This window comes from Alternaria rosae (genome assembly GCF_020736505.1).
Source record: "Alternaria rosae strain MPI-PUGE-AT-0040 chromosome Unknown BKA58scaffold_10, whole genome shotgun sequence".
In the NCBI taxonomy this organism is placed as follows: Eukaryota; Fungi; Ascomycota; class Dothideomycetes; order Pleosporales; family Pleosporaceae; genus Alternaria; species Alternaria rosae.
In genome coordinates this window covers 275,507-302,172 of record NW_025763579.1, presented here as the reverse complement: position 1 = coordinate 302,172, position 26,666 = coordinate 275,507, and the positions used below count along the sequence as shown (strand labels likewise).

The 26,666-nt window shown below is 51.4% G+C and overlaps 13 protein-coding genes and 2 non-coding genes across 15 annotated transcripts; 6 read left to right on the top strand and 9 right to left on the bottom strand.

Moving 5' to 3' along the window:
- The first annotated feature begins 601 nt into the window (after positions 1-601).
- Positions 602-2,923, top strand: BKA58DRAFT_38760 (FAD binding domain-containing protein). The gene is made up of 2 exons (XM_046170580.1): positions 602-1,496; positions 1,549-2,923. Exons 1-2 carry the CDS (start codon positions 858-860, stop codon positions 2,800-2,802), a joined length of 1,893 nt encoding a protein of 630 aa, XP_046021151.1. The 5' UTR covers positions 602-857; the 3' UTR covers positions 2,803-2,923.
- A 101-nt stretch (positions 2,924-3,024) lies between these two features.
- BKA58DRAFT_392053 (uncharacterized protein) lies at positions 3,025-5,325 on the top strand. Its single transcript, XM_046170968.1, has 3 exons — positions 3,025-4,621; positions 4,680-4,894; positions 4,962-5,325. Exons 1-3 carry the CDS (start codon positions 3,470-3,472, stop codon positions 5,062-5,064), a joined length of 1,470 nt encoding a protein of 489 aa, XP_046021150.1. The 5' UTR covers positions 3,025-3,469; the 3' UTR covers positions 5,065-5,325.
- A 234-nt stretch (positions 5,326-5,559) lies between these two features.
- On the bottom strand, positions 5,560-5,664 carry BKA58DRAFT_t80. The gene has a single exon. It is a non-coding gene; the product is annotated as a tRNA-Met (tRNA).
- Positions 5,665-6,154: 490 nt separating this feature from the next.
- Positions 6,155-6,228, bottom strand: BKA58DRAFT_t79. The gene has a single exon. It is a non-coding gene; the product is annotated as a tRNA-Ile (tRNA).
- Positions 6,229-6,617: 389 nt separating this feature from the next.
- On the bottom strand, positions 6,618-7,660 carry BKA58DRAFT_38675 (uncharacterized protein). Its single transcript, XM_046170499.1, has 2 exons — positions 6,792-7,660; positions 6,618-6,742 (listed from the first exon to the last, which is right to left on the bottom strand). Exon 1 carries the CDS (start codon positions 7,526-7,528, stop codon positions 6,824-6,826), a length of 705 nt encoding a protein of 234 aa, XP_046021149.1. The 5' UTR covers positions 7,529-7,660; the 3' UTR covers positions 6,618-6,742; positions 6,792-6,823.
- Positions 7,661-7,796: 136 nt separating this feature from the next.
- On the top strand, positions 7,797-9,056 carry BKA58DRAFT_323070 (uncharacterized protein; the record flags this gene model as incomplete). The annotated part of the gene is made up of 2 exons (XM_046167895.1): positions 7,797-7,973; positions 8,025-9,056. The coding sequence occupies 2 exons, from the start codon at positions 7,797-7,799 to the stop codon at positions 9,054-9,056; spliced, it is 1,209 nt and encodes a 402-aa protein (XP_046021148.1).
- Positions 9,057-11,159: 2,103 nt separating this feature from the next.
- Positions 11,160-12,975, bottom strand: BKA58DRAFT_367753 (S-adenosyl-L-methionine-dependent methyltransferase). The gene is made up of 2 exons (XM_046168921.1): positions 12,743-12,975; positions 11,160-12,596 (listed from the first exon to the last, which is right to left on the bottom strand). The coding sequence occupies exons 1-2, from the start codon at positions 12,857-12,859 to the stop codon at positions 11,265-11,267; spliced, it is 1,449 nt and encodes a 482-aa protein (XP_046021147.1). The 5' UTR covers positions 12,860-12,975; the 3' UTR covers positions 11,160-11,264.
- Positions 12,976-13,096: 121 nt separating this feature from the next.
- On the bottom strand, positions 13,097-13,760 carry BKA58DRAFT_392045 (uncharacterized protein). Its single transcript, XM_046170967.1, has one exon. The coding sequence runs from the start codon at positions 13,616-13,618 to the stop codon at positions 13,160-13,162; it is 459 nt and encodes a 152-aa protein (XP_046021146.1). The 5' UTR covers positions 13,619-13,760; the 3' UTR covers positions 13,097-13,159.
- A 1,218-nt stretch (positions 13,761-14,978) lies between these two features.
- Positions 14,979-16,605, bottom strand: BKA58DRAFT_443497 (uncharacterized protein; the record flags this gene model as incomplete). Its single annotated transcript, XM_046173985.1, has 4 exons — positions 14,979-16,061; positions 16,110-16,350; positions 16,400-16,527; positions 16,582-16,605. The coding sequence occupies 4 exons, from the start codon at positions 16,603-16,605 to the stop codon at positions 14,979-14,981; spliced, it is 1,476 nt and encodes a 491-aa protein (XP_046021145.1).
- Positions 16,606-17,531: 926 nt separating this feature from the next.
- BKA58DRAFT_323172 (nucleolar protein-like protein NOP52 variant) lies at positions 17,532-18,416 on the top strand (the record flags this gene model as incomplete). Its single annotated transcript, XM_046167901.1, has 3 exons — positions 17,532-17,583; positions 17,640-17,747; positions 17,833-18,416. 3 exons carry the CDS (start codon positions 17,532-17,534, stop codon positions 18,414-18,416), a joined length of 744 nt encoding a protein of 247 aa, XP_046021144.1.
- A 202-nt stretch (positions 18,417-18,618) lies between these two features.
- Positions 18,619-19,228, bottom strand: BKA58DRAFT_443495 (uncharacterized protein; the record flags this gene model as incomplete). Its single annotated transcript, XM_046173984.1, has 2 exons — positions 18,619-18,647; positions 18,697-19,228. 2 exons carry the CDS (start codon positions 19,226-19,228, stop codon positions 18,619-18,621), a joined length of 561 nt encoding a protein of 186 aa, XP_046021143.1.
- Positions 19,229-19,938: 710 nt separating this feature from the next.
- BKA58DRAFT_38514 (uncharacterized protein) lies at positions 19,939-22,543 on the top strand. The gene is made up of 2 exons (XM_046170339.1): positions 19,939-20,096; positions 20,164-22,543. The coding sequence occupies exons 1-2, from the start codon at positions 19,989-19,991 to the stop codon at positions 22,432-22,434; spliced, it is 2,379 nt and encodes a 792-aa protein (XP_046021142.1). The 5' UTR covers positions 19,939-19,988; the 3' UTR covers positions 22,435-22,543.
- Positions 22,544-22,831: 288 nt separating this feature from the next.
- On the bottom strand, positions 22,832-23,918 carry BKA58DRAFT_38595 (Snf7-domain-containing protein). The gene is made up of 2 exons (XM_046170415.1): positions 23,543-23,918; positions 22,832-23,486 (listed from the first exon to the last, which is right to left on the bottom strand). The coding sequence occupies exons 1-2, from the start codon at positions 23,588-23,590 to the stop codon at positions 22,851-22,853; spliced, it is 684 nt and encodes a 227-aa protein (XP_046021141.1). The 5' UTR covers positions 23,591-23,918; the 3' UTR covers positions 22,832-22,850.
- On the top strand, positions 23,915-25,470 carry BKA58DRAFT_392035 (HSP20-like chaperone). Its single transcript, XM_046170966.1, has 3 exons — positions 23,915-24,272; positions 24,451-24,779; positions 24,832-25,470. Exons 1-3 carry the CDS (start codon positions 24,251-24,253, stop codon positions 25,195-25,197), a joined length of 717 nt encoding a protein of 238 aa, XP_046021140.1. The 5' UTR covers positions 23,915-24,250; the 3' UTR covers positions 25,198-25,470.
- On the bottom strand, positions 25,462-26,649 carry BKA58DRAFT_345672 (HAD-like domain-containing protein). The gene is made up of 3 exons (XM_046168417.1): positions 26,568-26,649; positions 26,472-26,518; positions 25,462-26,423 (listed from the first exon to the last, which is right to left on the bottom strand). The coding sequence occupies exons 1-3, from the start codon at positions 26,576-26,578 to the stop codon at positions 25,618-25,620; spliced, it is 864 nt and encodes a 287-aa protein (XP_046021139.1). The 5' UTR covers positions 26,579-26,649; the 3' UTR covers positions 25,462-25,617.
- Positions 26,650-26,666: the final 17 nt, after the last annotated feature.

The window sequence follows — 26,666 nt, the reverse complement described above, 5'->3', positions numbered from 1 at the left end:
GACGAAGCTATGACACCTTGCGACAACAGCCACGAGATAAACATTACGGGAAGCACACTCGGGACTCGCAAGCGTAGTCTTTCTTACACGTGCAGTCTTATCTTCATCTCAACGACAAGCTTCGGCCCTATTATCTGCACCATCATTGGCAGTCCACGCTCCCTCGTACGAAATCAACAAGCAAGAGGAATCCTTCTCACACACCGAACATCAAGGGAAGAAGAAGCGGTAAATGTAAGCGACCGAAGCACTCCACTTCACGATACTCCATGTCAGCTTCGTCTGCCTCGCTTGATCGCTGCTGCGCGTCACAACCTCACTAGCCCCCTATCAAGGAAAGCGTGAGATGAGTCTTGGCACCAAAATGCCGCGCATCAGTTCCGCCAACGCCTAGTCAGACTCCCCGCAACATGACGGCATGCCCATTCGGCGCACGCTACGACCCACGTATGCCAGTCCCCCAGGCCCTGGGACATCCGAAATCGTGTGCCGGCGTGCACTACGCACTCCCGAGTTGTCTTGCCATGACGAGACGCGGCCGACACTAGCCTTGGTCCGTGGTTTGATGGCGTCGATGATGGATTTCTCGATTCTTCTTAAAGAGCCGGCGATGCTCGCTGGGATCGTCGGTTACTGCTGTTTGAGTTAATATACTTTATACCCTTTTAACAGACTTTTATCGAACTCGTACTTTACGCCTTGTCGCATGCATTGAGCATTTCGGTGTAGCTACCAGCGAAGACATTGCTTGATCTTTGATCGTCGAGTGTGGGGCCTCCCATCATCCGTATTCCCGGATCCGTTACCGTCACACCTGTGTCTCTTGAAAGCCATCTCCTTGGGTGGGAAAAACAGCAATGGCGGTGGAAAATTACGATATCGTTATCGTAGGCGCGGGACCTGTTGGTCTCTGTCTGTCAACATGTCTCGCGAGATGGGGTTACAAGATCAAGCACATTGACAATCGACCTGAGCCGACCGCCACTGGACGCGCAGACGGAATCCAGCCGCGTTCTCTCGATCTTCTACGCAACATGGGCCTTAAGCGCAAGATTATGGAATATGAACCTGCAAAGGTCTACGAGGTGGCTTTCTGGGACCCGGCGCAAAAGGGTATTCACAGGACGGGTACTTGGGCTAGTTGTCCCAAGTTCATCGATGCGCGGTATCCGTTCACTACGCTTCTTCACCAGGGTTTGATTGAGAGGACGTTTATTGCGGATATCGAGAAGAATGGTGGTCAGATCCAGAGACCCTGGACGATCAAGGGCTTCAAGAATGATGGCAAGGATCAGACGTATCCTGTTGAGGTCAACTTGGCGCATGTTGATGGTACCCACGAGGAGACTGTACGCGCAAAGTACTTGTTCAGTGGAGAGGGAGCGAGGAGTTTTGTAAGGGACCAACTGGGTGTCAAGATGATCTACAAGGACCCTATCGCGCATGTTTGGGGTGTGATGGATGGAGTTGTCAGGACGAACTTCCCCGACATCAAGGTATGTTTTTTTCCAAGTTTTTTTGCTCTTTTGAGTACTAACAGCGACGCAGATGAAATGCACAATCCACTCAGATAACGGTTCTATTATGATCATCCCACGCGAAAACAACATGGTCCGCTTGTATATCCAAGTCGCATCTTCCACAGACAAAGACTGGGACCCACGGAAATCTGCCACCGCAGAAGATGTTCAAGCGCGTGCTAAGAAGATCTTTGAACCATACACAATCTCTTGGGACCGCGTGGAATGGTACTCTGTCTACCCTATCGGCCAGGGTATTGCTGAACGCTATACACTCGACGAGCGCGTCTTCATGGGGGGTGATGCATGCCATACACACAGCCCCAAGGCCGGCCAGGGCATGAACACAGCGTTCTTGGACGCAGTAAACATTGCATGGAAGATCCATCATGTAGAGAGCGGCTGGGCGCCCCGGTCCCTCCTCTCGACATACGAGTCCGAACGAAAACTCATCGCCGAATCGCTCCTCGACTTCGACGCCCGCTACGCAAAGCTATTCTCCGCACGGATACCTTCAGCCGGTGAAGTCGCCGGCGCATCCGCAAAAGAAGCACCGGAAGACAACGAATTCATCAAGACATTCAAAGCCAGCTGCGAGTTCACCAGCGGATACGGCGTAGCGTACAACCCCAACATGATAAACTGGGGTCCCGAACACTCCGCACAGCACCCTCTCATACTCTCCTACCAAAACGGCACAAGCCAACGCACAGGCAGAATCATGACCCCCGCAACCGTCACACGAGTCGTAGACGCCAATGTCGTACATCTCGAACAAGAAATCCCCATGAACGGCTCGTACCGCATGTTCATCTTTGGTGGTAGCTTAGACAAGAGCGCAACGGCACTTAAGGATCTAGCGACGCAGATGTCATCTCCTACATCCTTCTTCAGCACATTCCTCCACCGCGACATCAAGGAGAAAGACCGGTACCACGAACGCCACAACCCTCACACCGATTTCCTCTCTCTAGCACTAGTATTCTCGGCACCACGCTCAAGTATCCACATCGACGAACAACTACCTCAGCCTTTCAGCCGGTACGCAGATCACGTCTACGCCGATGATGTCTGGGACCAAAGGGTGCCTGATGCAAAGGCTGCGGCGCATGCCAAGATGGGTCTTGATGAGCAGACAGGTGGTGTTGTTGTTGTACGACCTGATGGCTATGTTGGTGTCGTTGTTAAGCTGGCGGAAGGTAAGGGGACGTGTGAGGCGTTGGATGCGTGGTTCTCGGGGGTTACGGGGAAGAAGCTTGGGGGTGAGAGGGCGAGTTTGTAGATGTGAGGGTGGAGGTGGAGTGAGATCTGCATAGCGTTTCAAATTCAAATAAGTTCGAGATTACACGTACAATCAAACTTGCATATCATGCTTTTGCGCAATAGTGAGGCTCATCGTGATAATGACTTCGAGGTGCAGGTGGACGGTGATGTCATTGCGCATGGATGGAAGACACGCTTGAGTCTTGCAGGCCAACTCGATCTACTGGACAACACGCGATAACACACATTGGCTTCTTTGCCAGCGGCTATCGCGATTCTTCTCAGCTTTATGCCCAGATAGGAAAACGAGTATACGCGCCGTGCAACAAGCGATGTAAGCACTACGACGAGTACTGATACGGCCACCGATGATGATCTGTTTCCGGGTTTACTTATTGGCTATGAACGATGTGACAACAAGTCTACGCTCACACGAGGAACGGGGCTTGATCTGACAGGCAGCATTTGCTTCGAATGGCTTGAACGCGTCTCCGCAGAGTGAGAAATTGGGAGTAAGCCAAGTATGTTGTGGGAGGCCTAAATGCCAGCGCGCCGTGCTACCTACTGGGCGTAAGTTTGAGGGGAGGGGTGACATAGGCATACAAAGACGTGGAGAAACACCCAAGTTGTCATACCCACTTCTCTCTGCTCGAAGAATTCGAGATTGAGCTCTGTGTAGAAACACCATGGCCCAGAGATCACTGTACGTCGCCGGCCTGGTGCCCCTACTCTTCGCCGTACTCTACTTCCAGCTAGGCAACCTCACCTCCATCTTCAACCATGCAACACAAATCCTCGGTCAGCAGCCCGCACTCACCAAACCCCCCATCATCATGGCCGCAACCCCCGCCTTCAGCCACATGGAAAAAATCACAACGATAACCCAAGGCCTCATCTCCCGCGGCTACCCCGTGCACTTTATCTCTGGCCCCGAATTCGCAGACTACATCGAATCAATCGGCGCAACATACATCGGCATCGAAGGCCAAGGTCCTCAAATCCTGTCCAACGAAGACCTAGGCCAATTCATCAGTCTACGCGGTGATGAACAAGAAGTTTTTGCTTTCAAAAACATCTTCATCAAGACGATTCCAGCACAATACCGCACTCTGCAACGCGCATTCCGCGAATTCCGACAACAGTACGGAGAGAAGGAGAAAATGATATTCCTCTTCGACTGCACATTCGGCGGTCTCGGACCCGTTATTCACGGCGCACCTGGTCTCCGTCCCGACGCATCTATCGCCATTGGCCTAGCTCCCTACGCAGCAGCCAGCAACGACACATTTCCTTTCCGCTCAGGAAGATACCCAGATACCAGTCCGGAGAGCCAGAAAGTACATTTTGAAGCTCAGCAAGCGCATAACAGAGAGCATCCAATTGATACGCCCGTTAAAGCGGCTATCGACGCTCTGCTCGTTGAGATGGGCGCTACAACAACGACACCCAGTCTGTACGACATGATGGTGCACGCTTCGGATGTTTATCTACAATACGGAATCCCGGCTTTCGAATGGGAACGAAGTGACTGGCGTCCTCATCTCCGTTTCATGGGCGCGCCCGTTGCCGTGGGTATCGCTGAACATAGTCTCCCCGAGTGGTGGGGCGATGTTCTTGAAGCGAAGGCCGCGGGGAAGAAAATCGTAGCTGTTTCTTCTAGCAGTGTGGTGTATGATACTAGTGCGCTTATCAAACCGGCGTTGCAAGCGTTTGGCGCGAGGGAGGATGTTTTGGTTGTGGCTACGCTGGTTACGTCGGATGTGGAGATGTTGGATTTCGAGATACCAGCGAATGCGAGGGTGGCGAAGTTTATTCCGTTGGATTTGGCCTTGCCGGACGTATGTATGCTCCGGGTTGGAGTTGGACGTGAATGTATACTTGCTGATACTCAAGTAGGTTGACGTTCTGGTTACTAACGGCGGATACGGTACCGTTCAACAATCGCTTCGCGCTGGTGTGCCTATGATCGTCTCGGGTACTGGACAGGATAAACTGCATACAGGCACCCTGATTAATTACAGAGGCTTCGGGATTTACCATGCCCTGCCGCAGGTAACGCCCGGACTCCTCACCGAGACTTTTGATCAGGTCATGGGAAATGATACATACAGGTACGTCGTCTGCTTTCATCCACTATGATAAGAGCGAGTGACTAGACACGGAGCTGACGAAGAACAGGAAAAGACTCGATGCCGTGAAGAAGGAATATGAGAAGTATAACGCTGTTGATGTTGTCGAGGACACGATCAAGAAGGTAGTTAATGGTGATTTGGCTTTCTAGGTGTTTAAGTGGATGTTAGCAACGCACTGTCATCGTGCGAGTTGCGTAGTGTCCGCGTAGTTAGTTGACGAGTGAGTGTTTATGAACAAAGAGGTGTATAACCTGTGTCGCGGCTCTTTATGTTCTGCGTGCAACTGTTGGCGTGTTTACCTCTCTGTCAACGTCTGTCACTGCTGTGCCTAGGGAATCATGTGGCGCAGTGTGGGCGAAGTAAGAAGCTGAGTCCGGTAGTCCGCCAAAATTGTACTTTGTTGCTGCCTGCAAAATGCTACTGTTGTCAACGTCTCTACAAGTTACGTGTAAGTGATACTGTAGCCTACCCTTCGAGAACGACAGTGTGCGACGCATTTAGTGAGGCAAAGAATGCAAGATCTCCTGCAATATCCATCTCACGGAGTTGACATAGTCAAAAATCAAAATCAAGATCTAGAAACCAGATATCGTCGACACCAGCAACGCTATGTATCTTCGCAACGCCTCAACCAGCAAAAAGAATGTCCCCTGCCAGACTCGAACTGGCGGCCTTGGGATATCTGCTCTACTGAACAGTCATATGTGAAGATATGAGACCCACGTGATAACCAACTACACCAAGGAGACTTTTTCGGGCAGGCACTTATTGCGAAACTGCTACACCACATAGTTGCTGGTGTGATTGATGACAAATTCTTCCATTAGATGGTTGTCAATCTTGGTATCTTAAACGGTAGAGTAAGTTCTGAGAAAATTGTGGTCGAAATATTAGCAGCGGTTTTGATAGGTTGCGTTGATTCGGTGTGCTGGTGGGGTGACACATCGCTGTTTGCAATGTGGGTATTTGCCACGATTTGCGATGACTCCCGAAGCCTGCTGTAATTGTGGACCCAAATCAGAAACCTCTTACTAATGAAACCAAACAGTATTGTGACGACGAAACAGTGTTCGTAAGGTTGCTTTCTATTGTGTAGCCCCTGGGGAATGCATGCAGACATGGAGTGGTGCTGTTTTCCGATCCAAAAAAATGCATTTTGGACCGATTTGCTCCGACAAAAAGGTATAATTTCGCGGGCAAGCCTTCTTGAACGACAGGAGCCTAAACCCGCAAAAAGAATGGTCACTACGAGGGTCGAACTCGCGACCTTGGCGTTATTAGCACCACGCTCTAACCAACTGAGCTAAGCGACCGATGTTTGGTTGTTTCGATGGAAAATTGCCAAAATTGTCGAACTATGAAGGTAGAACGTTGATTGCATTCCTCTAGATCGTTTGAACCTTACAAGTCTCGCTGATGATGTTAGTATTGAACGGGCGAAGTATGGTGGGGTGAAAATTTTGGTTCGGAGATCTCGGATGACTGTCATGGTGGGGCAACCGCAGAGCCTGCCGTCTTCGAGAAGCAGACCTGGTAAGTCTGACATAACCCCAGGGCTGACGTTGACTGGTCGTTGCTGATGTGGATACGATGTATTTATACTTTGACGTAGTTGAAGAAAATGTTGTTGAAAGGGGCTCGATCGTCGAGCCACGGGTATCTTGAACGCGAACCAAACCAACGCCAGCGCTATGCGCTTGTAAACAAAGTCTATGGGAAAATTAACAGTATGCTCGTAAATGGTGATCGGTCATTCGTCGTAGTCGTCGTGCCAGACCGTCGATGTATGGCCCGAAGACAGAGTATTCGATGGACACCGATGATGCGCTGCGACGCGAAGTCAATATCAGACAGTCTGAAAGACTGAGAAACACACGTCGTTATGAATCGTCAGTCATCGGTCTTCTTTCAGCCATCCAGCTGTCCCAAGTACTTCTCCACTTCGTCATTGCCGTAGAACATTCTCTGCAACTTCGCGTCCTTCTTTTTCTGGACCTGGGCAAGCTTCCTAACTTTGCCGGCATCAAGCCTGCCCTCTTTAACATCTGCACGGCTTGCGCCACCTAGTGACTTCCTCTGGATGTGCTCTTTCTTGTCTATGCCCAAGCCTAGCTTGTCCCGCTTCTCCTTGGGAACCAGTGGGAATAGCATGCCCTGACCACTCGTACCCAGGCCTTGTCGCGCATCGACATCATAGCCGTGTTTCTCCATATATTTCAGTCCCATTCTGGTGCGGTCGATCGCGGAGGGTATGGGCGCTCGCGGTAGTGCCGCCTGGTGTGCAGGGCTTAGGTAGTGTATGCGCTGGTCGGTCTCTTTGACTGGTTCGCCGCATATGCCGCACCGAGGGTATGCTTCAGGTGCTGGTTGTGGCTGGCCGTTTGGGAACATTATCGCAAGGTACTTCTCGGCCATGGTCTTGCCATTTGTGGACGTGGTAGGTGGCTGTACTTCGGGGGCGGAGGAGACGAATTTGATCGGGTTCTTCCAGAGACCGCGTCCAAAGGCGCGTTGTTCGACGAAAGGCTTTGTAGAGACATCGGGGTCTTCTTCAAGAAGTTCATCATCATAGCGCTCGTCCGCAGTTGTCGGTGTTGTAGTGGGAGCGGACATCGTGGCGGTTTCGTTGTGGGTCGCGTGTGGCGCGTCTGAGGGGGACAAGACGTCGTGGATTAAAGGTTTTGCGGCGGTGGAAGGAGCGACACCGCCGGGCAAGAAAAGTCGAGGTGAAGAGTTAACTCTGGGTGGTGAAGCCAGGCGACAATCTTATCTTCGACGCGCAATCACATGCTATGACGCCACGTGGATCCGATCTGCTTAGCGAGCCAGCATAGATCCGCGTTCCTGAACCTTCCCGCTTCCCGTCCCACAACCAGCCAAGATGCCCGTCAACATCCTGGCCACAGCCTTCGACGAGGGTCTCGACTCTATCCCATACGGCTGGGCCGTATTAAAGTTCGCTTCTGTTTGTGCAGTCCTGTATGTGTTGAAATGGTTCTTCAATGGAGCAACCAATGGATCCGAGAGGAATATGCATTCCAAGGTGGTTATGGTGACGGTAAGTTTGACTCATGTGCATGCGTGAAACTACTGTACTAATAATGTATAGGGAGGAACAGCTGGTATAGGCGCTGAAGTGGTGAGAGGCCTGGCAACCCGAGGTGCACAGATTGTTCTCCTGGTTCGGCAGCCCCTTGCCGACCCCTTCCTCGTCGACTACATCGAAGACCTCCGAACCCAGACAGGCAACGAGCTTATCACCGCCGAACATGTCGACCTCGAGGATCTGTATAGCATACGTCAGTTTGCAACGAAATGGGTTGACAACGCACCGCCACGACGACTAGACACGATCATTCTCTGTGCGAACACAATGACACCACCGGGAGGCAAGGCCACCCAGACAGAAGATGGGCTAGAGTCAACATGGGGACTGAACTACATGGCCAACTTCCACCTGTTGAGCATACTCAGCCCAGCACTACGTGCTCAACCTCCTGATCGAGACGTTCGAATCATCTTCGGTACATGCCCAGCATACGTCGGCGGAAAGCTGCCAGGTGTCGATACAAAAGCAAATAAGGATGGAAAGAGAGATCCTGGACAACTCGACTTCACCCCCTCCACCGTATACGCAACCTCCAAGCTCGCGCTCATGACCTTCGCCGTAGCTTTCCAGAAGCATCTCTCAAACTACGTCCGCCCTGACAAACAGCCCATGAACGCACGCGTAATCATGGTCGATCCAGGCTGGACACGGACGCCTGGCATGCGGCGATACCTTACCTTTGGCTCGCTGTGGGGGCTGGCGATATACCTTATCACATGGCCGCTGTGGTGGTTAGTGCTGAAGAGCCCTGACCAGGGTGCACAAACCTTCTTATACGCGGCCATGGAGGCACAGTGGGGTCGTGGAGAAGGAGCATACTTCCTCAAGGAATGTAGGAGAAAGATATGGATAAGGAAAGAGATCGATGACGAGCTGCTGCAGAAGAAGCTGTGGGAAAGCAGTGAGAAGACGATCGAGATTCTTGAGAAAGAGAGCGCAAAGAAGAGGGCGGCTGAGAAGAAGCAGAAAGAGAAGTCTGAGGGCAAGAGCACTGCGAAGGAGACCAACGGTGATGCCAAGCAACGGAAGTAGAGACTGGTGGCGCCATGCTCCTGAGGGGCTCACAACGTTACTAGAACCATCAACATAAAACCCAGATACTGTTGCTCAAGATCTCCAACAACATCCCACGTGAAGAATCTGGAACATGCTGAGAAGTGTGTGATCTCGTGAGTCGGCTCAAGTTTGCTCACAATCAGCAAAGCGATCTCCAGTCATATATCAATGCATTCGCCGACGAAAGCTATCCACAACACCCCAACCATGTGCGAACCCAATTTTACAGGTCTTCCGGTTGAGTTGAAGGTTCTGGTTTTCACCGGTGGATGTCTCGAATACGACGATTTGTTCCAATCCTCCTTGGCAAACAAAGAGTGGCATGAAATGATCTGTAGAACGAACGATATCCGCCAGAGTATGTTTCTGCCACGCCTTCCGAACACTGGAGTTCCGAAGATACTACCATCCACACGCGGACCAGTCGCTGGATTGAGCATCTTCCAGGGTTTACCAGACGCTACAAATAAAGAGAAAGCATCTTTGCATGGTACCGCATGGACTGATTTGAAGCTACATCCGCTGCTTTCAAAGTTCCGCGCTCCTAAACGGCAACCTTAGTTGCCGACAAAGGAAGGCACATACAGAAGCCAACGCCTGGGATTGCAGCGTCCGGGCCATCTGGAGATCAGCTATCAGCTACTAAAGCACTGCAACAAGCCGCACCTGAAGGAGGATGGCGCGGAGTGGCGGGACGTACCCATTACCTACCCCCCAATCCGGCGCTTGCTTCTCAGAGTGGAATACTACGACTGTCCGGCGCCATTGGGTGTTATCCAGTCCAGTTATTTCTGCGTCACATTGGAAAACCCGACCGGAGTAACTATGGGAGACGTCGTTGACCGTGCTTGCCAGGGTCGAGTACCGTACAACATCGGTCTCATCCCCAACGATGGAAGCTGTGCTGGCTGGCATTGTTCGAGAGGTCCTCCGGATAAATGCCGTATTTACAACTACACCTACAAGTTCGTGAAGAATGTTTGGAGAGAACCTTATAAGTATACGCATTTGAAGAAGAGCGAATACGACTGGACCGATCATCTTGACGAATTTGACACAGAAGACACAATACAGAATTCGGAGGAACAGAAGGAACAGAAGAGGAGGGGCTATTGCGGGGCCTATAACGAATGAAACCAACGATAGGAGAGCGAGATATGAGCGAGGGTTGTTCCGGAAGCAAGGTGCGTGAAGATATGTCTGTCTAACTTCCAATTGCTATAGAGGATGTGAAGAGGTTGTTGGCTTCGTCTTTCAACTCAATGCGAATTACCATGCAGAGTTGTGTCTTCGAATGAATATCACACCCTGCTTTGAAAGGTCCAAATAAAGGCTACCCAACATAGGCAACCGTTTTATGCATTCGCAGTCAAATCAGTCCGCAGCATAGTCCAGTGAAAATGATCTTAGTTAAGCTACAGGCTATGTACCAGCGCAAACTCATCTAGGGAAGTGCCGTTGACAATGCTACACCATGTTTGGAAAGTTCAGTCTCCATTTCCTCTTCACTCTTTCTTCCCAACGTCCACCACGGTTCTTGACAACATTTGCAAGATCAACTAAAAATATAGTAGCATCGAACCGAACACACCGTTGTTTAATTTATCGAGATTATCTTGTTCAAAACATCAGAAATATGAGCTTTCTATTCCGTCTTCCAAAACCTATGCCAAAGGGCAATCTTGATATCCCACGCCCCTTCTCCCCCTTCTCTCATTCGCTTCTTCGCACGCCCATCAAACATCTCAACTCCCCTTCTATCCCTGCCATCGCCCCCACCACCTCCGTTCCCATTTCCTCCCGGTACACCCATCATCAACCGTCTTCAAACCCACATCCATAACAACATCACAAAGTCCAGCATGCGCCCAGTCCTAGCGGCTGGTGCACTAGCCCTTGCTGCTGGCGGTACGGTGGTTGCCCAGACAGATGTGCTGTGTATATCGAGAGCAAGGCAGGGGGAAGTGTGGTTTGAGCAGAACAAGGGGGGTCTGGCATTAATGGCGGCGGAGAAAAGAGTTGTATTGGAGAAGGGGGAGGATGGGAAGTGGAGTGCGAGGGTTAATCCGGGGGAGGGGAGTGAGAACAAGTGATTGGTATGACACTTATTGATGACCGAACAGGCATTTTCGGGCTTGTATAGTTCGTAATGAGTTTTCAAAAATTGGATCTGAAGCACAGTATCTATGTTTTGGTATCATCCTGCTTCTCCACACTACTTGTCTCTTCACCAGCCTTAGCATCAACCTTCATGCGAATAAACTCCTTCTTCATACTCTCAAACTCCTTAAACCCCTGAAAATACTTCCTCCTAAAATCATTCAATTCACTAGCCCTTGTCCCCTTCTCATACTCCTTCCTCACAGCCTCAGCCGCCCCCTCAGGCACCTCCTCTTCCCTGCGCCTTCGATATGTCAGCAGTCTGCGTGACCACTTGTTAAACGCCTGGACGCAGACCGACGTCAGTTCGAGACAGGGATGGCTTGGGATGATGAGCTCAATGTCCTCGTCATTCGCCGTGGGCATCCACATGCTGATTCGGCCGTCGGGGACTAGTGTTGCGACTGCAAAGGCTAGTATGTCATCGAGCAGCGCGGTGAAGGAGTAGGGCCGCTTCGGGGGTATGTACCCGGGTTCTTTGAATTGGTCTTGGTGCGATTGTCGCTCTACGTCGAGTAGCGCTTGCCGGGATCCTAGCACTTTGAGGCCTTCGCGGATGCCGTAGGGTGGGTCGCATACGATGCCGTCGAGGTAGCCTGTCGTCTGGTCTTTGTTGGGTGGCGGTATCCTCAGTGGGGTGTTGGTTAGGTCGGAGACGAAGGCGCCTAGGTAACTTGATTCTAAATCGTACTGCTTGAAGTTGCCGACGACGTCGTACTTCCCCGTCTGTCCTCTTCTCGCGCTGCCTCCTAGGCCGCGGATAGTGCGCCCGTCAATGTCACTCCCAAACACTACTGCTCCGAAGTGAGCGCATGCTATCGGAAAGCCGCCCGTGCCCATGAAAGGGTCGTAAAACAACTTCCCCGGTGCCACGTGTGCGATGTTAGCCGTCAGCAGCGTGAGCTCGGCGTCCATCGATGTAGTGCTGATGTAATGTCTCTTCTTCAAGTCAAATGTCTTCTTGGCTTCGTTGCGGCATGAGTCGGCAATGAAGCGACCAAAGTAGATGTACTTCGGTTTCTTAACATCAAGGTCGTAGTCTTCAAAGACACGGAATGCGACATCTGGGTTTCGCATCCGCGGAGGTCCTTTGAAAGCCATGTAGGAAAAGCTGTCGATGATGTCGCGTTGCTCATCGTTTGATCTACTACCGCGATAGCCCTCTATGGTAAAGCGGAAAGATGCGGTGATGTACTGGGGCCACCAGGATGTGGTCAGACTGCGGACGGAGTCATGAAGGGCGTCGTATGTTGATCCCTGGCCCCATAGCTCGTAGATGCCCTGTGCGAGGATGCTCCGTGCGATGGCTTTTCGTGCCGCAGCCTCTGACGGCAGATCGACAATGCAGTAGGGTGACTTTGATCGTCAGAAATGTATGCTTTTGTAAGCCGTGACGCGACCCTGGGATTGCTTTTCCGGGATCTGAACCAAAACAACACTGCGAGAGACGCGACTGACGAAGTTGAGACAGCGAGACTGTCTGGTGGATGAAATGTACTTACGTCTTCTTCATACTTGACGAACTGTAAAGGCACTCCTGCAATATTGGCTAGCGCCTGTAGTTCGACTTTCCGAAAACTTTCGTGCGCTTGCGCAAGCCGAACAAGATACTGAGGCATGTTGTTGTTTGATCAGAGAGATTCCAGACTAATAGAACCCTTCCGTGTAATACGCGTCTCAGTCAGGTATCGGCATGGCAGGCGACGATCACCGCGTCGACGCTTTTATCAGTGGTAGTCCCTTTGCGTCGGAGTCACGGACCAGCAAAATGGGGCACGAAAAATGGTGGGTCAGGGTCCCGATTGTTCATTGGCTCCCGACGTCGCTTAAAGTTTAAACTACATCTTTCTCCCAACCTCGCCTCGCCTCGCATCCATCCCGATCCGATCTTCAAGACAACTACAAGATGCAGGGTAAGACTAGTCTACCACACTGTCTCTACGCTTTCGATCGATGAATTCCACATCCGCTTGCGCTTCTGTCATGTTGCAAACAAGGTTCTCCACTAACTCTTCTTTTGTCGTGAAGCCTTCGATCCACCAATCCCGGAACTTCATCAGCTCACCAACCCATGCGTCCCAGAGATAGTATCCGCCCGCGTCGTCTCGTAAGATGAACTCGTCGCCTTTGGTTTCTTTGACCACTGGACAGAGACCGTCAATGTTGTAGTCTTTCGCAACATTTGCCTCGCGCTTCGGGTCGAAACACGCAGATAGGTATAGTTTCTTTGGGTCATTTGTCCATGATAGTCTGAGGGTTGTGTCATATTCGTCGTTGAGTTGGACGTATGGTATGCCTTCTTCGTTTTGTGTCTTCCCCTCGTTTGTTGTGTTGGGGATAAGCCGTAGTTTTTCCAGAATGGCTGCAAACATTTGCATGTCGGTGTTGCGGCGAGGTTATGGTGGCACAGTGAGACCGGAGTCACTGTTAAGGAAGTGCTTTGGTTGCGCAATCTTGAAAGTAGACTTGTGGTATGTAGAGACCCTTACCGGGTACAACTGGCGGATTTAATAAGGAAGACTGTGCTTGACTGACGTATACCTAGACTTACACGGTGTAGATACATCTATTTACTTTTTTCTTGTACCAGACATCGCGATATCTACGTGTCGACGCAAGGGCGGGTCATCACGACGCTACCGTGCCACAGCTGCACGACAGTCACAGCATGATTGTTTTACCCAATCGTAGCGCTCCCACAGCAATATTTCGGATATCTTTACCAAAGTATGATCCAACTCCAGGCAAAGACGATCTTCGGGTACACAGCCGTGTGCCTGAACCGCTTCGTCAGGTGCCGCGGGGCCGGTCACATGAAGACCAGGATCATCATCAGGGTCATGATCCAGATGGATGGGGCGGACCTTCAGATCTTTGACGGCCTGTGCGATGAACCTGAATCTTTATTCTCCAGATGTCGTGGATTGATGGCCTGCAACTTGATCTACAGGATTTGCTATCACACATGTTCTGTGAGAAGAAGTTGCTAGCAGCCATCACACTTGCCAACTATGGCTCGAAGGCCTCCGCCGCTGAACTATGAGCCCAATGTTGCCACTTTGCGACCGAGCCGTCTCTCCACAGCGAGGTCACCGGTATGGCACGACTGCTAAGAGAAGAGAGCTGCGTACTTCGAATCCACCCGAAACTACGGTTCCTGACCCACTGGCATGTGGCATCCTCACCCCCTTGGGCTGACATGGGGCTAATCCGTGAAATATTTGGTACGTGTGGTAGACTATCGAGGGGTTCACTGGTACTTTTTCGGAGACTTGATGTCAGTCTTACGAGATCTGATACGTGTCAGTCAATGAGTGGCAGAACGTTGTAGTGCGACGCTATATGTTACGTTCCAGACGATCGTGATCAATGTGGGTGTGCACTATTGTGATGGTCGTAGTTCGGGAAGTAAGTCAGTGATGATACTGTTGGTTCGGTCTAGATGACACTGAAAAACGAAGGACGAGAAGTGTATGCAATTAATTGCGCCTTCTCGTCAGCATAAACACACATAACTTTGGAGACGAACGAAGTGTTCTGGAAGGGGAACTACATATGAAGTCGTAGCATGGTTGAAAAAAACGAAAAATGCAGATGTTAGAACGCTCGTTGCTGATGCAGAGCAATGCAGCCGTCACATGAACATAACCCCCTCACTTGTCTGACAGCCATCCAAACTTCTCTCGGACGCCGACCTAAACTTTCTCACATGTCGTGTGCACTTGTATGACACGATCATTACGTCCAAAGCCACTTTCGGCAATTCTCCGCACCACAAAGACAAGGAAGCGCCCCCTCTCCCGGCTCGTCCATCTCCTCCTCCTCTTCCTTGTCGAGATAATCAAACGTCAGTTCTTCACCTTTTGGAATGAACCTTCGTGCAAAGAACGCGATGTCATAAACTCTCGGATCGTGCTTGTTGTACGAAACCGTGTACTGCCGGCAATTCGGATCACATGAGTGATTGATGAATTTTGTTGGTCCGCCCATGAACTCACCATCCACAACGTAGAGGTCTTCTTCTTCAAGACCTTCAGATTCCGCGAACTTGTCGAGGGAGTAGAGGTAGGATGCTTTTGCTTTCGAAGACGAGGTTTCGCGATGAGTGGCTTCCGCGTCGGTTATGACCTCTCCGCGGTAGGTGTCGATGAACTGGCCTTCATGCAGATCTTGTTTGCAACGGAGACCCCAGCCACGCCCGTCGTTCGCCCTAAAGATCTCGACCTCGACTTGTCGCCCGAACTGAACGTTCTTGTTGCGACACTTGGGACCGCATTTGCACCGGTCGTTGCACTCGTAGATTGGACGACGGGAGTTGAGGTAGAAGGGTACTAGGCAGCCAGTCTTCTCTCGTTTTGTGCCCTCGGCAAAGTAAGGGAATTTCTTTGGAAATCCCATTGTTGAATCTCCGTTCTCGAGAGCAAGTTGATATTCTCGCCTGCCTTCCTCATCCAGGCGGCTTTCATCTACTGCGGCATATTCGAGACAATCACACCTCTTCGTGTACTCGCATCCGATGTCACGACCCATGTGCGGCGAACACTGTTGACACCCTTGCTGTGTTTCGACTGACGCACGGTAGATACCTTGTTGCTCATCTAGCACATATTCGGAGATGTACCGGAAGCGCAGTGAAGGAGTGGCTCTGTCTACCACATTGAACAAGTGAATGGGTTTGCCTGGAACTTTCGCTAGTCTCCGGACATACTCATTTCGGATGTACGTAAGCGCTTTGTCGACACTAGAACGATGCGCAATGCGGTTCATCTCTGGCGTGGACACAGTACGAATGTCAAGTTCGGGTATGTCGTGACCTGAGACCTGTCGCATGTCAGTGAAGTACACGAGGGGAACTCGATATAAGATTACCTGGCGGCAGAATATATAGCCATATTGATTAGCATCCAAGACGCCGTTGTATATGTCACTGACTGAAGACGTGATTGTTGCTGCGGATGATACGGATGAAGATCGAGAGAGTGACGGCGTATGGCTCTCTTGTAGTCGGCGATCGAAGGGTGAAGAGCGGCGGTCATACGATGAACCCTCACTCGGACTCTTCCTTTTCCTGGAAACTTGTGTCGCCGAAGTCGAAGGTAGCGGTAGATTCCTATATAGGTTAGTAAAATGCCGAAAGCCATGATACAGATGCCGCCTACTTCTCCCTCACTTCGAGGTAGTCTTGGATCTTCTCTAGACACCGCACTAGGTCTTTAACCGAATGCCAGCTGAGCGGTGGCTTCGTGGTCAACGTTTCTGACGTCCAGCGTACTAGATACTGCTCATCCTAGACCCTGAGTTCAGTATCGCGCACGAACCATTTAATTGAAGGAGTACTAACGCCATTCTGAACGCGATTTGACATAATAGAGTGCACCTAAAGATAGTTTCCGTATTAGAACGCGTACATTTGACGTTTGGAAGATACTGACGCGGTCTACTAGGACACGACGCCTCTCGTGTCCGTTAGTCGGGATTACGACCATAGATGGCATTTCCTACGATGTGACTGCATCGCGTTAGTCTTCTTTCTCGGCTTAGCCAGCATGCTTGGAATCTTTTGTAATGAATTCGAGCTGCGTGTAGAGCATTTGTTGCGTTACGCGATAGACTGCGAGTGTGAGATAAACTAACGATTACTTACCAAGAGAACGATAGAATATCTAGGTAGTTAGGAATTCTAAATCCTAGCAATGATACTATGTAGAACAAATAGTTAACGTAGAAAGTTTACGTTAGATATCCTTTCTCTTGCGTTGCTACAAAGGTAAAGTTAGGCACCTAACTGCTAGAGTTAGTTTGTTACTCTAACAGCAGGCATTACTTAGTAAGCAGACGCGCAGACAGTACAGCTAGCGTGCTAAGCTAAGTCTGCACTAGTTAATTCCTAACCACTTGAACAGTAGTTTAGTAGATTTGCAAACATCGTTAAACATTCTAAGCGGTTTGTAGAGAGACGCTCTTCGGGTCTCGCACCATTAGACTTTAGTTACGCGTCAAGGTCGGTGGAACCGTAGTACAGGCCTTGCAGACCCGTTAGCCGTGCACCGTACATCTAGTCGTCATATGCTTTAGAACAAGCTTCTCAAGATCACGGTGTAGAGAAAACTTAAGTTGAATCCCAGCAACGGTAATGCGTAGTGTAGTTCTTCAGCGTGCGCTAAAATGCATGTGGCGCGGCCATGGTGCCTTATCGCTCTATCTTAGCGCCCTCCAAAAAAAGTTCGGCCCGCATGTCAGGCTTCTGAGCAAAGACATCGTCGCGACATATCACACATACTACAGCACATCATGGCATCAGACGCGCAAAATAACCCTTTCATAAGGAATCTAGCTTCTAGCGGTATGAGCACAATGTACGTTGGAGCCACTTGACTAAGTGTCTAACGTTTGCGACAGACAAGAAAGTTCGCGACAATGCACTCGACTCACTCAAGACGTACCTCGGCGCGCAATCAGAAATATCGGAACTGGACCTGTTGAAGCTATGGAAGGGACTCTTCTATTGTATGCGCCCTTCTTGCCTTGACTCAGAACAGCACGATAAGGCACTTTGCAACACATCGTGCAAAGGCTAACAATAAACTTCTAGGCCTGTGGATGCAAGACAAACCCGCCCTTCAGCAAGGCCTGTCGCGCGATCTCGCCTCGTTAGTGTCAGCCCTCCGAACCCCCGTCGTACTACCCTTCATCCGCGCCTTCTTCCTCACCATGTCCCGCGAATGGACCCGCATTGAAGCGCTCCGGCTAGACAAGTACCTCTACCTCATCCGCCAATACGTCAACGCGTCCTTCACCTTCCTCAGCAGAAACAAGTGGAAGAAGAGCTTGGTGGAACAATGGAATGCCGTCGTTGAAGAGACACCACTTGAGTGCGAGAACATGAGGATCCCCAACGGACTGAGATACCACGTTATGGATGTTTGGGTCGACGAGATGGAGAAAGTTGAGGGAGAGGCATGGGAGAAGGAAGATAAGAAGGAGACGCTGGAGACATTAGTGTTGCCTATTGAGAAGATGACGAAGGAGGGCAAGTTGAAGACGCTGAGGAATGCGGCGAAAGAGGTCCTGGCTGATGATAGGTTAAGAGGCTGGAGAGGGCAGGAAGTGGAGATGACAGAAGAGGCTGAGGAAGATGAGGATTCTGAGGCGGAATGGGGAGGTTTCGCAGACTAAGCACTACACCGTCTGAAGGTCTGGATAGACATATTGCATGTGATTTCAGCGAGGCGTTTAGGGAAGATTTGTCCTGTGCGTAGGGCATGGAAAAGTATTATAGTTCGGAAAGCAATCTACAGGACACAGAATTCAAAAGAGAAGCTACGAGGAATGAGATGTCACGCCCATGGATTAGCCTATTCCCACTTTCTCCACCGTCTTAGTCTTCCCGGGTACTGATAGCACCATCTAGATCAAATCAGCGTACATCTTCGCCCATTCCGCAGACAATACTTACATCCATCACTCCTACTCGCACCACCCCCACCCGTCTTCTCCTCCGTATACCGACCTAGCAAATCCGGCCTCACAAAAAGTACATACAGCCTCCACAAAAGCGGCGGCACCAAACAAGCCACACTCGCCGCCGCAACCTTCTTACTCAGCGCCGCACCCGGGCCCCCTCCCTCAAACAAATCCAACACGATCATCGGGATCAAGAGTGCCTCCCCAAGTCCCAGGAGCATATACGTAGGTCTTCGGCTCTCGACACCATTGCGCGTATTGGTGGCGCCTGCGAGTAAAGCGGATGTTAGACCGGCCACGACCAGACCGCCGAATAGACGGGCGAAGAGGATTGAAGTGGGGTTTATGTCGCTGGAGGGGTTGTTGAGGAGGAGGGACAGTGTCCAGCGTGTGTTTGTTATCAGAGGGATAGTGAAGAGGTTTGCAAAGGCTTCTAGGAGGAAGGCTTTGCGGATTGTGGAACCGTTTGCAGATGGGTCGGGTATGATGGTTGGGTTTGTGGCGGGAGATTTGGTGTTCGGCATTTTGGAGGTAGGATTTTTGTGCTGAAAGAGTGAATTGGAGGTCGTGGGTATAGATATGGATTAGGAGTTTGTTTTGGAGTATGTCATTGTTGCAGTGGACGTGAAGCCTAGTCTATTTGGCGTGACTAGCGCGGACGTCATCATCTGGGCATCTGTTACCCAAGAAAAAGCACCAATAGACTGACATCGTCATCTTGATCAAGTGGTCATGATTAAAGCTTAGCTGGTCATGGATCAGGTGGATGCCTCGATCTCTCCTGACTCGTTCCGTACATATGTATACGCATGCAGGGTGCATTGCATCCTGGTTAGTCGCGTCTCTAGTCAGGAACGCGTCCACAATGTTTCGAAGACAGACGCATGGCTTGCAGTGATGCATCATATATGTGTAATACTGTATGCGCCTGCGATCTTTTCATCTCGTTGGTTCAGTAGACATGCGACTGCAGGCATGCGATGTCGTTCTTGGTCGGTGGCGGTTTCAACACTGCCAGCGCTTGAAACACGATGCATCGGTCAGATATGTAGAAATTGTTGCCAGTGAAAATCATCCGGTATGCAGATTAGGAGCTGCTTGCGCAAAAGTGATGGTGATAGAAGGTGGAGTAAAACATTCCCGATGATGTCAGGGGTGAGGGCTGAGTGGACCAACCATAGCAGACCTCAGCTTTCTTGGACCGCCGGCTACTGACCGCCAAATACTTCCGGCAGTAATCTTTCGTCACCCACCACACAATCGAATGCAACTTTTGGGCCCATCATGGGTCGCCGACCCAACCAATTGATTCTCGAGTACTTCGAGCGCGGTCCCAAGCTGGAAGATGCAAGCAACCGCTACCAACACACGTGCAAGTCGTGCGGCGAGAAGGTGAGTGACCCCGCTCCGCAAAAAAGTTGACGGTGTAGAGTGAGCGATAATAGCTGACACATCGCAGTTTCCCAAAGGTCGCATAGATAGTCTCACGAATCATCTCGTCAAGAAATGTCCCGCCTTACCGCTTCAAGACCGCCAGCGCGCGCTGCTGCAGATGCACGAGCTGCCACTCCCCGACAATATGACGCAGACGGCCACCACCAACGCACCCGGACCGAGCCAAATGCAGCATGGCCAGAAGATGAACCTCCCCTTTGCGCCGTCGAAGCAATTGTCTGCGCTTGAGACCTTAGCGGAGGTGTCGCGACAGCATCTGGACCTCTCTGGGAAGCGCATGGCAGAGAAGCAGCCGTCGCAAGCCCACAACAACCATGGCAACCACAATCACAACCACAACAATAATGCGAGCCATGCAGGGCTTTTGGAAGAGTTTTTGATACAGGATGATCGACCCGATGGCTCTGATATGGGCGGTCTGTCACATGGGATGGACATGTCGCATGCGCCAGCAATGCCCTCGATGTACCAGTTCAATGGGCCGTTACATCACTCTCCAACTGCCTCACCACACATGGGTCATATGCCTCTGTCAAGCTCTGGGTCCATGTCACACATGGTTCCTTCGCTCGTCATGGCAGCATCGGCAGCGAATGACCTCATGCCGCTGTCAAATGGTATGTCGATGGAGTCTGACATGAATCTCTCGGCACACAGTATGCAGGGTATGTCGGACGGGAAGTTCTTCCATCCCCAAGGACGAGGACATTGGCCGAACATACAGCCCAATTCACTGGACCCGATGCTACAAGACCATGGCAAGGAGCAGATGCACGCGAACGACCAACTGAACAAGGGAATGAGTCATCAACGACCGCTTGCAATGAGTCCAGGCAACCAGGCTCACTTCACCACCGACTTCAGTATGAACCAGAAGCCGACTAAGCCCAAAGTCAGGGGACGTTTCACAGACTCCAGACGGAAAGAAGTACAGGAAGTGCGAAAACGGGGCGCGTGCATTCGTTGTCGCATGCTCAAAAAGCCATGTTCGGGAGACAATCCATGCAACACATGCCAGAACGTCGAGAGTGCGCGACTATGGAAGCAGCCCTGTATCAGGACAAGGATTGCAGAGGAGTTCGGTCTCTACTCTGCAGGTCTTCATAGCGTCTTAGCATTCCATGCGACAAATCAAGCCAAGGGCCAAATACGGCTCGACCAAACCCCAGGACGCATAGAAGCAACCCACTTCCCTCATTCCGGCATCTTTGCTACTTTCACGCCGTTGAAGTGCCAGCAGACGCAGACAGCGCAGAATGCGGACATCGATCCTGCGATATTCGCTGGACTGGCTACTCCGGATCTCGAGCTCATAGACAGTGATGATGATGTCAGTGGGAAGCTAGACCACTACATCAAGAAGATGGGTGGCCACTTCGCCGATACCGAGGACTCGAACTTCATGAGGATGACTGTACAGACCGCCAAGAGCATTGCATCGTCTAGCGCAGATGGGCTAATATCAAAGGCCCTAGAACTCTGGAATCTCACGCGCGTGCTCACATCCCGGAACTTTGAATGGTTTCTCTTCTCAAATCCATCGCTTGCGCCTACCATAACTCCGTCTACATTGTCACCAGGAGATATGGAGGACGCCATTCGCACGCCCATCACACCCCTCGAGCACGAAACTTCCTACAGCCTCATCACTACACAGCTCATGGGCGCGACAGAAAAGCGAGCCGCGTGTCTAGCGCGCATCGTAATGAACGATCTGGAACGACGCCTCCTACAGCGTCAACAAGCAAACCCCTTTGAAACGTTCCTAGTCGCCGTCATCCTCCTTGCATGTGTAGAGCGCATGTGCTGGCTGTTCCGCTCCTGGGAAATGCCATCCACCAACCTGACCGCCCCCGAAGCTGCTGACGCGTTCAAACACCCACCCAATGCTGACAGCGACTTGGCCTCAGCTCTGCAGTCCACTTCATCACCGCCGGCCTCTCAACTAGACCTCCCTCTCCACCAAGCACCCCGCAACCCCAGATGGCCGCTCGACAAGTCCCCCTCGCTTCTCTCCCAGCAAGGCGAGAAGTTCAGTGACATCCTCAACATGCTCCTCAAAATGCGCGGCGTCCCTCCTAAACCCACGCTACGCACTCCAGATGGCGTGCTCACTGTATGGAGCGAAGACACTACTGACAAAGTAAGGGAATGGTACGATGGTATTGGTGTTACAACACAGATGCTAGACCAGAAGGCAAATGCGCGCTTTGTAGGCGAGGATCCCAAGGAATGGGAGTTGAAGTTTGTTGGAAAAATCATTAGAGGGGATTGAGGAACTGTTTATGTAGGGGTATCAGCCTCCCTTTTCTTCAATCGATGTACTGGAAGAGATGGACAGTGTTGTCACGACGAAACGAAGGAAATTCCTGCTGTGGATGGGTGAATGTACGTGGGAGGATGTCTGAATTACGAATTGATACCAAACACGTTATGAGCCATGTAGTTTGACATGGCGTCATGAGTCGCGTTCGTGCGCTTTGAATGAAGAGATGTCAATACCATATGATCCTGAGAGAGATGTTGTGATCATGCTTGCTACGACAGATGGACTGCGCCATCTTGTCCGCACTTCAGATTTGGGGGTATGCAACTGCTCCTATAGTACGCCTCAACACCATATCAGCGCATCACGCACGCTCTGTCTAGTCTAAAAACCCAAAAGATGCCCGTATATATAGCCCCTCCCACTCAGCTCTTGAGCGCCTCAAGCCTCCCCCGCATCTGCGCCAACATCTCCGCCTGATCCTCTTCCTCCTCCTCTTCCGCCTGCGGCGCAGCCGGCAACTCCTCCTCCTTGGCCTTACTCTGCGGCAACCGATCCTTCAACACCTCACTCAACACCTTATCTACCTCCTCCTCAGCCTCATCCGCCTCACCCTCTAGCATCTCATTCTCGCCCAGCGTATCATCCAGCATCTCCTCTATGATCCCCGCCTTCATAAGCTCAGAGCTAAGTTCGCGCATCGTGCCCGTCAGCTCGGGTAACCTGACCAAACTATTCACGTCCTTCATGATGCCCGTGCTAGCCTTGATGCTGCCTTCGATTTTTCTTACCGAAAACGCTTCGTTGACTTGCATCTGCACGCTGTTGAGCTGCGCTTTGGAGGTCATGAGGCGGTTGTTTTGCTTTCGTACGCGCAGGAGTTCGCGCGCGAAGATGCGGACGTCTTGGTTGGCTTGCTTGGCCATGGATGGGTTTCGCTGCGCGCGTTTGGAGGATTGTTGGATGAGCGTTTTGGTTTTTTGTTCAGTCGCTTTGAGTTGTTGGATGTCGCGGTCGAGTTTGCGGACGTTTTGGCGGACGAGGGCATTGCATTTGCGCTTCTGGGGGAGGTTAGATGTGGTGTGGAGGAGGTGGGTGTGGGGTTGGGGTTGTGTACTTGTTCCTCTGGTGTGGGCTTCCACAGGAGACCTCTGATGGTCTCCATGGTGGGCGCTCAATCTGGTGTGCTCTGCGCGATTGAATTACTTGATGCCTTAGGTAGGTGATGTATGCGCAAGTGATGCGGGTAACGCGGGAGTCGGTGAAGGTGTTGCAGATACAGCGTCTCGTTCACGTGGCTAATGTGCTTGAAGGGGATTGCGTGAGTGGAATATGGCTCAGAGAGTTGTGGTAGATTGAAGAATGAAAGAACTCATGTGCACGTGTAAGGGCCCGAGGCGTTGTTCGGGTGCCTTGCAACCGCTCCAGGATCGAGCTCGGGCCCATTGTGACGTTGAGCTCTTCGCGGGGCAGTCGCAACAACCCGCTAGCCCCAAGCATCCAGCATTGTCTCGACGCAGCACTGGGAGAGACAGTCAGGCGCATCTAAGACACCTATAGAATCTACCGCTGCATCCTCCTGCGAGTTGCTTTCCGTAATTGATCGACCAAAACCGGGGCCTTCAACTCTAAGTTTCCATAGAGCTTCTATTGCTTTCCACGCTAGTCCCTCCACATCACTGCATTTCTTCCGCCCTCAAACTGCTTCGTCTACACAAACACTACACCACAACTACACAGCACACTCCCCGTAAATCTACTCCTACATCCTGAACGACAGTTCGAACTCGATTGGAAACAACAACAACGAACTACCACCCTCAACATGACCACTGTTACTCCCGAAGGTAAGCTGCAGCCTTGCCCGCTATGCAAGCTCTGAGATGTTATCGGAGCGCACCACATGGCTGTTCGCCCGCTTTCAGCCCTTGGTCCCATGTGCGCCTCGCACCACCTTTCCCAACCGATCTATAGCATCTTCAGAGCCTGCAATCATTATGTTCAACAAATACTAACGCGCGACAGTCACCTGGGCGCAACGCTCGTCCGCTGACGACCCGGAGAAGAACTACGTATACCTCACCATCGTCGCCGCCGATGTACCCGAGTCAGACCTCAAGCTAGACCTTAAGGAGCAGTCACTTAGCTTCAAGGGTACCTCAACATCCAAGAAGTGCACATACGCCATCGACCTCGAGTTCTTCGCCGAGATCGACCCCAAGGAGTCTAAGATTAGCCACAGCGGTCGCGATGTCACAATGGTACTGCGTAAGAAGGAGATGAAGGAGGAGTTCTGGCCCCGTCTGCTAAAGGACACCAAGAAGATGCACTTCTTGAAGACCAACTTCGACAAGGTAGGCTGAGCGATATCGGAGCATTCAAGAGCAGCACGCTAACGCATCACAGTGGGTCGACGAGGACGAGCAAGACGAGGCACCCGAGGACGAGTCCATGAACCAGATGAACCCAATGGCCGGCGGTGGCGGTGGCGACGGTGGTTTCGGCGGTATCGACTTCAGCAAGCTTGGCGCTGGCGGCGGCGGCATGCCTGGAATGGAGGGCATGGACATGGCCAGCATGATGCAGGGTATGGGCGGTGCCGGCGGTATGGGAGGTATGCCAGGTATGGGTGGCATGGGTGGAGACGACAGCGACGACGATGACGACGACATGCCCGAACTCGAGAACGACGACGAGAACAAGGCCAGCCAGGACAAGGCCCCCGAGGCGGCCGCATCAGGCGACAAGCCCAAGATTGAGGAAGTGGCGTAGTTGCTCCATCTTCTTGCGACAAGCGTATGACTGCACGAGATGGATTGGGTGGGCATGGCGCGCATGACTGGTGACCGGCGTTTCTGCCTCAATATCTTTTTGAGGCAAGAGGGGTTGGAGTCTGATACCTGACTGAAAGATGGAGAAGAGAGGTTGCATCTATAGGTCGCTTGCGTATTTCCGGGTCCTCTATCCTAGTGTGCTGGTGCTGGTGCGGGTTAATGATCACATCATGGAGTATATGACAAAAGAATACGAATCATGTTTTCATGACTAAATTTGAATTGCAGCAGGTTTGACATTTAGTGTTCAAGACTCGATGATCTTTGGGATCTTCCTCATATCCTATAGTACACGCATCAACTGACTGACAAACCCATATTCTACGTTTAGCAAAGCAAACCAGCCCATCTATACCTCTTACGCCTTATCACCCATCCCATAACTATCATACGGAAAGTCTTCCAAGCTCTTATGCAACCTCCCCCACCCATCGTCAATCTCCCCCGGCATACCAACCTTCCTCTTCCCCTGTGTCACCTCAACCTCACTCTTCTGCAACTGTTTCTCCTCATCCTCTTTATGTTCGCCCGTCAACCCCGCCAGAACCTCCTTCTCCCTCCCCTTATACTCCACCAGCAACTCCGGATGCGGACACCAAACTACCTGCATACCCGCTCTCCTTCCCGACTCAACGCCCGGCACGCTGTCTTCAAATACAAGACATTCTTCTGGTTGAATGGGTGCCTGGCCTTCTGCTTCGAGGGACTTGTTGAGTGTGGAGAGAGCGAGGAGGTAGATGTCCGGCGCGGGTTTCCCGCGTCCAGAAGGTATCCTGGGGTCGTCGCCTAGGACTTGATGTTCCTTCTTGAAGTGCTCAAACAGATCGCCCAGATGCTTGCTCTTGATCTCGAAGTTGTTCTTGTTACTGCTCGTCGCAAGCGCCATGTGTACGCCCCTGCTCTTCAACCCTGCAAGCAAGTCCATAACACCTGGTAACGGCTTCGTGTTCTTGAAGATATCTTTCTGAAGCTCTTTTTGCTCGACAAGGAATTGTTCGTGTGAGATGGGGAGTTGCGCCCAGTCGTGGAAGATCTTGCCGGCTTGGGGGCCGGGTCGGCCTTGTAGTTGCGCTTTTATGGACCATGGGAGGGGAGGGCGACCGTAGCGTTCGAGGATCTTGTTGGTTACTATGCTGTAGAGGTCTTCGGAGTCGATGAGGAGACCTGGGGAGGTTGTTAGTGGTGGTGAGGGGAAAGTGATGGGTGGCTTACCGTCCATGTCGAAGAGCGCTGCTCGGATGCGGGGTGGTGGGGTGGTACTGAGGATGGTTAGGATGGGTGAGTGTTATATTCGAGGATGTTGCTTACGTAGAGCTCATCTTGGACGTATCTAGGGGGCTTGTAATCGAAAATCTGGCTGTTTCAAAGTGTTATGCAGGTTCAATTGAGGCTTGTCGAAAGTTGGGG